The sequence below is a fragment of the Silene latifolia genome, chromosome X (genome assembly GCF_048544455.1).
Source record: "Silene latifolia isolate original U9 population chromosome X, ASM4854445v1, whole genome shotgun sequence".
NCBI lineage: Eukaryota > Viridiplantae > Streptophyta > Magnoliopsida > Caryophyllales > Caryophyllaceae > Silene > Silene latifolia.
Window position 1 is genome coordinate 47801304 of NC_133537.1, and position 10563 is coordinate 47811866.

At 45.5% G+C, this 10563-nt stretch overlaps 2 protein-coding genes across 2 annotated transcripts; both read right to left on the minus strand.

Annotated features, from left to right (window-relative positions):
- Positions 1–3377: 3377 nt before the first annotated feature.
- Positions 3378–4436, minus strand: LOC141617317 (uncharacterized). The gene is made up of 3 exons (XM_074434500.1): positions 4294–4436; positions 4102–4176; positions 3378–3825 (listed from the first exon to the last, which is right to left on the minus strand). Exons 1-3 carry the CDS (start codon positions 4434–4436, stop codon positions 3378–3380), a joined length of 666 nt encoding a protein of 221 aa, XP_074290601.1.
- A 2445-nt stretch (positions 4437–6881) lies between these two features.
- On the minus strand, positions 6882–8280 carry LOC141617318 (uncharacterized). The gene is made up of 3 exons (XM_074434501.1): positions 8132–8280; positions 7614–8090; positions 6882–7305 (listed from the first exon to the last, which is right to left on the minus strand). Exons 1-3 carry the CDS (start codon positions 8278–8280, stop codon positions 6882–6884), a joined length of 1050 nt encoding a protein of 349 aa, XP_074290602.1.
- Between the last annotated feature and the right edge of the window lie 2283 nt (positions 8281–10563).

The following is a 10563-nucleotide window of genomic DNA, read 5'->3' on the forward strand; positions in this document are numbered from 1 at the left end:
GCGTAATTGGAGTATTTGCTTGCCAGGTAGGATAACTACTCCACTCGTTTTCTTTTGTGGGATTGAATGGATGCATAAATTATTATTGTTGCATTATTGTGGTTGTTTATTATATTGGCTTGAATTATTCGTATTGGCTTACTATTTTATCGGTTATCCTCAGTCTTGGACTGAGACGATATTTGTGTCTATATTGCGGGATATAAGATTGTTATGAGATTATCCTCAGTCTCGGACTGGGACGACAATGAGTTATAAGATATCCTCAGTCTCGGACTGGGACGACATTTGTGTTTATCCCCGGGCCAGGAGTTGGCGGGACGACGGTGTGGTGGAGCCTCGGTCAGGGACCGGGACGACTAGGGTGAATATGATGGAGAAATGGTGGTGGTATTTATTCCACGTGTTTACATCTGTTAAGTTTGTATTTTAATGTTCTGTGATTATCCTACTCAACCTCGTGGTTGACAGTGTATTCGTGAACACCTGCGGTGAACCGTTTTATGGGGAGCAGTTTTGACAGGTCCTAAAGATTAGCTGACTTGGGAGCATTGGGATGAGAGCTCGACTTGGACCGTATTTAAAGTCTAGATCACATAGAATAATTATATCACTTTATTTATTTCCGCTGCAAGTTGTAATAATTTATATTAAGTTTTAGTTGGTTAATTTGTAATAAACATGTATTCATTAAAGTTTTAATTTAAAGTACATTAGTTTCTTGTACTTTTTTATTCACTACCTCGGGAAACCGAGATGATAACACTCTCATTTACATGGGATGTCTAGCTAAAGGCTCCTGAATAAATGATGGTGTTACACTTTTATAGCCCTCCTTTGAATTGTCACACATGCTCCCTACTTATGCTCAACCATACGCTCCACTTCTTATGAAATAGGAAGTGGTTGCTGACTTTGTCAAAGCTTTTGCTGATCACTGCAATGTTCCTACTGACCACTTCAACGTTCCTGCTGGATGCTTGTTACTTAATTCAAACGTGGCCTTTGTATCACTTGAATGTCTAGGTTCATCCTCCCTTGTTCTTCCTTGCGTCTAGCAGCCTGCTGCCTTGTTATTGATCAGTGTGCCTTTATTTTATCCAATTGCAAGTTGCCACGTCATGATGAGAATGAGAGGGTATTTTTACCCATACAACTACCCCCAAGAAACTGCGAGGTTCTGTTCTTGCTCGATGGATGCTGGGAGTTGGTTCCCTCTTGGACGCTGCGTGTAGTGGCGATGTCATAGCGTGACATTAGCCCACTTACATTCTTATCCACTGAGTCTGACCGTTAGAGGTCTAATCAGTCACTTCCTCTCAATAACTCCCCACCTCCCCCACGTCTCCTTTCCCTCGATCCCCCCAACATAACTCCCTCCCTTAACTCCCTCTCTTAACTCCCACTCTTAACTCCCTTTGGTTATAAATACACCCCTCCCCCTCCCACTTCCTTTATTCCCGTCCTTATTAACCCCTTTCCCTAAAATCCTTTACTCTCCCTCCCTTCTTATGAAATCTCCCTATCCACCAGGTAAACTCCTTTCTTTCTTCCCTCTCTCTTAATTTTTTCACCTCTAAACTTCGTAATCATGGTAAAAAAAAGCTATCCGCCGCACCGCTCCTCCTCCCTCTCCCCGTAGGGGTCCATCTGCTGCTGCTCTCTCTCCCTTTTGATCCTCTGGGACCCTCGCATATCACTATCTGTGGGATTCCAGCTTTGTTGATACCCCTCTCGAGGAGGTGAGAGAGATGTTTGGCCTTGGGCAGGAGGTCTAGATTCACATTCCTCAGCCTAGGGAGGGGCCGGATGCCCATAATCCCGGTTGGGTATGCCTGTACGAGTACCCTTTTACCCAGGTTTTGTATTTTCCCTTCCCTCCTTTGGTGCAAAGGATCTTGTGTCACTACAGGTTGGCGATCTACCAGCTTGTACCTCATGCATGGCGCATTCTGGTTTCGCTCTACATCCTCGCTGAGGATCACGCTCTAGGGATTGGTCTGGGTGACCTCGCCCTGCTCTATACTTTCAGGCCCTTTGTTACCGGGCTCATCACCTTGCTGAGGAGGAACGGTTGTTTAATGCTGCATATCCAATCAAGCCGGACTTTAGCCTTATCAACGACTTGCTGGGTGGTGATGAAGGAGAGACTAGTGCTGGAACTGAACAACCAGCTGTCGTGTCGGTCGAGGAGGTCAGGGAGGATTCCCTTGTTGCCCAGGAAGGAGAAGGTCCATCCGGGGGAGAGGCTATTGTGGGGCCCAACACCCCTGTAGATGTTCCTGCTGGTGCCGCCCCGGATTTTGCTGTTGCTGCCTAGTTTAGGCATTTAAATTTTAATTTTTTTTTTCTTGATGTTTTGTTGGGCACCCTGTGTGGTGGCCCATTGCAATCCAACTCTTAGTGCCTGGTAGTTTTGGGCATCTTTTAGTACTCTTTTGTTTTTGCCTCGTAGGAGGGGCAAAAATACTTACTTTTCAAGTTCCCCTTGCTGAGGGGTGTTTATGAAAATTCCGTTTTGTTCCTTCTGTTGTTTTGCTAGCAATTTTTTTGTTCTTTCTATTTGTGTGCCGGCTTCGTACTTGTTGAGGTGTGTGTGGTGGTTCAGGGAGCTTTCTGTCCATCAGGATGCTAGAATCCCTCAGTTTCGACCACGCGCACATTGGGTACTTCCTGCAGGAGGAACAATTTGCTAGTTCTTGTTCATCAGTTAGCCTACTACGACATTGCCTTAATATTCAACTTACCATATCCACATTCAATCCAAAAACAATGATAAACCTAAAATGGAAGCAATTTCATAAATCCAAAATAGTTTAGAGAGCACAAAGTGTGTTCCCCCAGAGTTTTACAACAACTTAAAAGAAATAGAGTTTCATTTTGGCCTTTTGAAATACTAAGTACGATGCTTCCACATTTTTCTCCTTGTGACACCTGTGAAGTTCACACCAAGGGAAAATAAGAAAAGGGTTTTGACTCAAAGGATTTGAAAGATACGTTGTAAGTTGTCATTTCCTTAGTAGTACCTGCTGAATTCAAGAGACTTAGCATGTGCGTACTAAACGAAAGACCTTGCCTGGTGACTTAGTTGTTCCTGCTGTTAAAAGAGATGTTACTATTAGACTAATACAGGTGGTACAGTAGGCGGTCCGAAACAAAATGATTAGTTCTTTGCGTACGTACCTTATAAGAGAGTAAGATGTGGCTCCAGCAAGTGGGTTCTGGGTTGTTCCCCTTCAAGCGATAGCTACTTAATCAAAGACACTTTTAGCAAGTTAGTTCATGTTCTAAGGTTCCTGGAGTACTGAATGCTAGGATTCAAGGGTCCTAGGATGTACCTGTTGGAGGTGGAACTTCTGGGTCCTGCACCTGGAACCTCAGACATAATACGTTTTAATGTGAATGATGTTCCAGGATCTAGGGAAAGCTTCCCCATCCATAGTCAACAACTTGTATGCCCCATTACCCATGATGCCTTCTATGCGGTAAGGACCTTCCCAGTTGTAGGCGAATTTGCCTGCACTCTGATTCTTGGTGTTTGGGAATACCTTCCTGAGTACCAGGTCCCCTACCTGCAGCGTTCTCAGCCTTAAGTTTTTGTTGTAACTCCTGGCAGCTGTCTGCTTGTAGGCTGTCATCCTGATTTGGGCGCTGGTCCTTGGCTCATCAATGGTATCCAGGCTGCTGGCCATTTCTACCTGGTTCCTCTCTTCGGTGGCATTGGCATATCCATGCGTCAGTACTTGAACCTCAGAGGGAATAATTGCCTCGGCCCCATATACCAGACTGAATGGTGTTTGACCTGTTACCACTTTGGGGGTACTTCTATCAGACCACAGAACGAAGGGGAGCTCATCTGCCAAGTTGCCTCATATCTCCTCCAGCCTACTTTTTAGGTTCTTCATGACTATCTTGTTGCTGGATTCTGCCTGACCCTTGGACTGCGGATTCCTAGGAGTGTTCTTAAGCAGCTTGATGTTCCACCTAGCGCAGTAGTCTTTCGTTCCGTTGGATATGAATTATGACCCGTTGTCACATATGATTTCTGAAGGGATGCCATATTTGCTGACTATGTTCCTTTTGATGAAAGATATCACATACTTCTCCTGGATATGAGGGAAAACTTCTGCCTCTATCCATTTAGAGAAGTAATCCGTCATTGCCAGCATGTACGCCCTGTTTCCAGAAGCACGGGGTAATGGTCCCACAATGTTCATTCCCTATTTCATAAAAGGCCAAGACGAGATAATCGGATGCATATGTTCTGCTGGCTGGTGGCTGACAGGAGCTTACCTTTGGCATTTTTCGCATTTTTTGACGTAATCTATGGCGTCCTTCCTCATGGTAGGCCAGAAGTAATCCTGCCTTAGTGTCTTGTTTGACAGGCTCCTACCCCCTGTGTGATTTCCACAATCACCACTGTGGATATCACACATTACTGCCTGTGCCTCCTGTATGCTTAAGCACCTCAGATAGGGTCCTGCCAAGGACTTCCTAAATAGGATACCATCAATGAGTACGAATCTGGAGGATTTCATTTTGAAGCTCCTGGTGTCTTTCTGGTCAGGTGGTAATACCTCATCACGTAGCTAACTAATGTAAGGCTTGCGCCAATCATCAATCTCTTCCTGGGGTGTGGCAGTATACAGTATCCCTGCTTCGTATGTCCACTGGGTGGTTGTAGCGTTACTGGCGTTCTGCTGTTCATTCTGACGTATGGCAGGTTTCATGACATGTATGAATGGTATAGTACCCACTGCCCCTGCAGTGAAGGCTGCTCCCAGGGTGGCAAGAGCATCCGCTTCAACATTCTAATCCTTTGGTATCTGCTGGATGTGGAAGGAGGCAAAGCGGAGTTTGAGCTCCTTCGCCACTTCTAGGTAGGCTATCATTTTAGGATCCCTGGCCGTGTATGCGTTATTCACATGGTTTACGATCAGTTTGGAGTCACTTTACACCTCGATGCGGCTGATATGCAATTATAAGGCTAATTGGAGTCCTAAGATTAGGGCCTCGTATTCAGCCTCGTTATTCATTGCTTTGAACTCACACCGTACTGCCTGTATTATCTGTTCGCCCTGAGGTGATTTCAGGACCAATCATACCCCTGCTCCCTTCATATTGGATGCCCCATCAACATGTAACTCCCATACCTGCTCCCTTTTAGCCTCACTTAGGGTCAAGATTTCACTGTCGGCTTCTTCTTGAAGGGTGGGACTAAAGTCTGACACAACGGCAGATAGGGCTTGGGACTTTATGGCTGTTCGGGGTTCAAATTTCAGGTCGTAGCTACTCAGGTGGACAGAGCACTTAACCATTCTCCCTAACAGTTCGGGTTTCCTCATTATGGTTTTCAGGGGGTAGTTGGTCACGACTGAAATTGTATGGGACTCAAAATAGGGACGCAATTTGTACGAAGCAGTAACAAGTGCTAAAACGAGTTTTTCTAGAGATGTGTACCTGGTCTCTGCAGGTAACAGAGACTTGCTTATATAGTATATTGGTTTCTGCATTCCTTCGTGCTCTCGTACCAGTACATCGCTTACAGCTGCCTCTATTACTGATAGATACAAGTACAACGGTTCTCCTTGTTCTGGCTTGGAGAGAAGAGGAGGGGTGCTTAGGTACTGCTTGAGCTCCCCAAACGCCTTTTCATGCTCCTGCGTCAACTCAAAATTCTGGCTCTTCCTAAGGATGTCATAGAACAATCGACACATGTCTGAGGACCTTGATATGAACCGGTTTAGGGCTGCTACCCGACCTATGAGCCTTTGTACGTCCTTTGGCTTCTGAGGAGATTCTAACTGAAGTACTGCTTTGATTTGCTTCGTGCTAACCTCTATCCATCTTTGCGTCACCCAGTACCCCAGGAATTTCCCAGAGGAGACTCCAAAAGTGCATTTCAGGGGGTTCTGCTTCATATGGTATTTTCTGAGGATCGAGAAGGTATTCTCCCAGTGGGACATATGTTGTTCTGCCTTCTCGGATTTGACTACCATATTGTCAATGTAGACTTCCATTGTTCTCCCTATCTCCTCCATAAACATTCTATTCACCAGGCGCTAATAGGTGGAACCAGCATTCTTGAGGCCAAAGGGCATCACATTGTAGCAGGATAAGCCTCTGTCAGATATAAAGGTTGTTTTCTCCTGATCCTTAGGGTCCATTTTTATCTGGTTGTACCCACTCCAGGCGTCAAGGAAGGTAAGCAGCTCATGCCCTGCTGTAGCGTCTACTATAGAATCAATGTGCGGCAGGGGGAACGGGTCTTTTGGGTAAGCTTTGTTAAGATATGTGAAATCAACACATACTCTCCACTTGTTGTTCTTCTTGGGTACAACCACAACATTCGAGAGCTATTATGGGTAGTTAACTTCCCTGATCTTGCCTGCTGCCAGGAGGTTGTCTACCTCCTGGTTTATCACCTCGTTCCTTTCAGGAGCAAATTTCCGCCTTTTCTGCTAGACTGGAGGAAAGCTGGGGTCTACATTTAACTGCTGTGTAATTACACTTGGATCTATACCAATCATGTCGCTATGGGACCAGGCGAAATAATCCATGTTACTACGTAGAAATTTAAATATTTGCTCACGGATGTTACCTGCACAATCGGCTCCCACCAGCACTGTTCTTGCTGGAAACTGTGGGTCCAGGTTTACTTCATCGAGTTCCTCCTGGGGAGGTGCGATATACTCCCTTTGGACGCACAGTTTCTGTAATTGTTATGTTGGACCAGCTGCGGTGGGTATCAGAGCGTTCTTGTAACAGTCGCGAGCTTCATTTTGATCTCCCCGTATCTTCTGTACCCCCCCCCCCCCCCAGGGTGTAGGGAACTTCAGGCTCTGATGGTACGTTGATGGTATCACTTTCATTTCATGGATCTAATGCCTTCCAAGTATCACGTTATAAGTTGACAGACCATCAATGACCAAGTACCGTACCTGTTTGTTCATACCCCCTGCAAAGGTAGGTACCACTATTTCTCCAAGGGACTGTTTGGTTTCTCCGCTGAAACCTACTAAGGGTACTGCCTTCTTCACCAGGTCTTTCTCGCTGAACCCCATGTTCTTCAAGGTTTCTAGCATTATCAGATTCACAAAGCTTCCTGTATCTACTAATATCTTTTTAACAAGGAAATTCCCTCTAGAAAGGGTAATGATCAAGGTGTCATAGTGGTGTTCTGCCTTATCAGGTACGTCTGCCTCGTTGAATGAGATTGCTAGTAGATCTTGTCTGCTGACCCTGAGGGAGAACTCTGGTTTATCTCCTTTAGTCTCGGTTGCATGGCGCTTTGCTGCTGAATAACTGAGACCACATATCTCCGACCCCCTGTGATGACGTTCACTACCTTTGAGTAAGGTGGAGGTGGGGATGGTTGGGCCTGGTCAGCAGTATTGACCTTTCTAGATTTTGCCCCCTTGGGGAGTAGGTGATCCAAGCATCCATCACTGTAGAGGTGCTTTACTTCCTTTCTTAGTACTACACAATCTTCTGTATTGTGGCCAATATCATTGTGGTATTCACACATTTTGCTGGCATCTCTTCTGTCGTTCTCCATGGGAATAGGCTTCTTGGGCCACCTGGCCCTCTGCCCTAGCTCCCTGATTGCCTACCTTACCCCAGCAAGTCCAGTGGTGAACCCATACTCGCTGAGATTAGGTGGAGCCTCGGTGATCTCTGTTTCTCCTGAGACTTTGTTCACGGTGTTCTTGCTGTAGGGTTTGGCTCTTTCATTCTTTCTCTCTGTTGTGATTTTTCTACTGGACGACTCTGTTCCATACAGGTCTCTTCTATCCTCATCCTCTTCTAGGAGATAAGTAGCCTCTGCCATTAGCTTGACTTCCTCAAAGGTGGCACATGGATGCTTCATGAGATCCTTATACAAATCAGAGTCGCGATGCAGTCCCCTTCTGAAGGCGTTGACTGCCGTTGTAGGGTCGCACCTAGGGATAGATATTTTTTTCACATTGAATATGGCAAGATAATCCCTGGTGGACTCCTCGAACCTCTGGACGATCTGGTATAGATCATTGGATAATTTTTCTGGCTTGCGATGCTTGCGAACTGCTGATTGAAAACATTCACTAACCCTGCGAAGTTGGAAATAGACTTGTTGGGAAGGTTAACGAACCACTGGAGTGCAGCTCCTGACAAGGTGGAACCGAATCCTTTGCACATACATGCCTCCTTTTCAGGCCTTGTTGCTGCACCCACCATCATTTTCTGTTTGTACTGGTTGATGTGCTCCAGCAGATCCTCTGTTCCATCATACAACGTCATTGTTGGTGTGGTGAACCCCTTTGGCATGCTGATAAGGGCAATGTTGTCCACGAAGGGGGAATCCGCATAGCACTCCGGGGTTTCTACCTCCATGGAACGTGGTAACCCTTAAGCCTTGCTGAGTAAGGACCTGATATCCTGCAACTATTGTTCTACATGGCTTCCTACCCCCATATCCTGGTTGTGGGGTACTGAGTAGATCCCATATGGATTTGGTGTTCCTCTTGGCATGTAAGGAGGTACCATGTAGCTTCCAAGTAATGGTGTTGAGTTCACAATAGGCCTGAACTGAATGTCTTGAGTATATGGCATATAGGAGCACATCCCGGGATATCCGTTTCCTGCTGACTGTTCCCCTAGATTGCTCCCTGGTACACCTGGCGTACTGTTGGTTGTTGATATGGGATCAGGAGTCAGTGCTCCTAATCCTATAGGATTGAGTACCATGGGTACGTTTGCGGCAACCTTGGTGGTGATGGGACCCCTGGTGGTTGGATCGTACCTTGGGTGGCCACCGGTCCTCCTGGATACACTTGCTCAGGTGGTGTGGTTACCCCTGGTGGCAGCATATCCATATCGAGCCTGGTTACTAGATTTTGCGGCATTAGCCTCCCTGAGTACTCCCTGGCATTCCCCTGGTCGAGTGTTGACCTTGCCATCTGCTAAGGCGTTACCAGGGTGACACTGCATCTATCTTCTCCTGCAAGGACTGGTTGTCCCTTTGTAACCCTATCACCGCCTGCTGCAAGGATGTCATTGTGGACATGGGCTACATACTGGTCTGTGGATTCGGGCCACCTATCGATCTGCGGTCACGGGCCACCTGCATGCCAAGCCAATCTGTGGACATGCAGCGGTCTTTTGAAAGCCACGCTCGGCGGCGTAAAAAATGCTTTCGACCGGATCGTTTTAGAACGGTCAGTTTTGTCTCAGTAAAGGTCTCGAAACGATTAGAGATGTTCGGAGTCGCCACCAAGCATTTGTGGGATGCTTGGAACCCGTTCGAATCGATTTTATACCTAGGTCAACCAAGGCAAAAAGCGGTGTTTGACATAGGTACTAAAGATAAGGACTCGTCCCCCTTTTAGAATTCTATGCTTAAAATGACTCTCATACGCCCTGGATAAAGCCATCCACTATCCAATAGGTATGACCTAAGGGGATCAACTGATCACCACCGTCGTACGACAGTAATGTCAAACTCTAGTCAACCAATCATTACCGATATGTGTGGACCAGTTGACTGTAAAATATTACATCCCACATGTATTCTTAAAATAAGATTTAAACATGTGATCATCATGATCGACAGTTTTGATCGCATTATTGTCGGAGAGACAATTATTCCAACAATCTCCCACTGTTCCTCGACAAGTGTGCGTCACCAATTCTCTTCTCATATTACTATCTTTCACTCAATGCAAGCTGTCTTTCAGGTCGTACTTGCAAGTGATCATGTCGAGAATGTTTTCCTCGATCTGGAGAATAACTGATTGACCGGAACTATCTACCATAGATACCTTCCGAGCGTGTCCACGCATTTCTAGTTCATTACTCTCGAGTGGCCCTGAGATATTGTTATAACCCTGATAAGGGGGTGGACAATTCCTATCGCACTTTTCCCTTCGACTAGCCACAACCATCATAACCCAAAATATGCCCATTTGACCCCATTTACGAAGGTCGTAGTAACATAAATCAAATTTAGTCTGAAACTGTGCCACCTTAGGCGAACAGTCTTTAGTAAAAAGAATCGACTCATTAGAATACTGTAGTAGCTCTTGCCACGACCAGGCTACATAAATTTGCCAGAACTCTATAAGCGGTCATAAGGCCCGAGAAAGTGTTCCTAACAGTCTGCCTATGTGATCGACTAGTCATCTCACATGACTCTATGGCACTTGAACTTGCCATCAATCGCATCACACTCTAGTCAGTTCGAGACGTCACCTCATACAAGTGACTATGGGCAAATACCATGTTAATCCGGGTTCACTTTAACGGGGTTCAATATTGTCTCTACAACCCATTTGGATGTAATAAAATATAAAAGGAGTTTTTAGATTTTAAAAAACTCGAATGACAAATGTGATTATCACATATGAATAGTCAATACCTGATTACTACTTCATATTTTTATAATCCATTTTCATCTTATATGTAGTTGTTCATCTCAATGCAATTGAAATGACATATGACATGACTCATCATGTTAAGCCTATGAGAAGGGTTTGGTTAGTTGGTTTTATCAACTTCTTGTACCTTACTCAACCTTACTACATA

Coding starts and splice junctions, on each gene's coding strand:
- LOC141617317 (XM_074434500.1), bottom strand. CDS start 4,436: ATGTGTGATATCCACAGTGGTGATTGTGGAAATCACACAGGGGGTAGG. Junction 4,177..4,293: donor AAATGCGAAAAATGCCAAAG/GTAAGCTCCTGT, acceptor TTCTGGAAACAG/GGCGTACATGCTGGCAATGA. Junction 3,826..4,101: donor TTCCCTCATATCCAGGAGAA/GTATGTGATATC, acceptor GTGGTCTGATAG/AAGTACCCCCAAAGTGGTAA.
- LOC141617318 (XM_074434501.1), bottom strand. CDS start 8,280: ATGACGTTGTATGATGGAACAGAGGATCTGCTGGAGCACATCAACCAG. Junction 8,091..8,131: donor TCAGGAGCTGCACTCCAGTG/GTTCGTTAACCT, acceptor CCAACTTCGCAG/GGTTAGTGAATGTTTTCAAT. Junction 7,306..7,613: donor ACTGGACTTGCTGGGGTAAG/GTAGGCAATCAG, acceptor ATGTGGTCTCAG/TTATTCAGCAGCAAAGCGCC.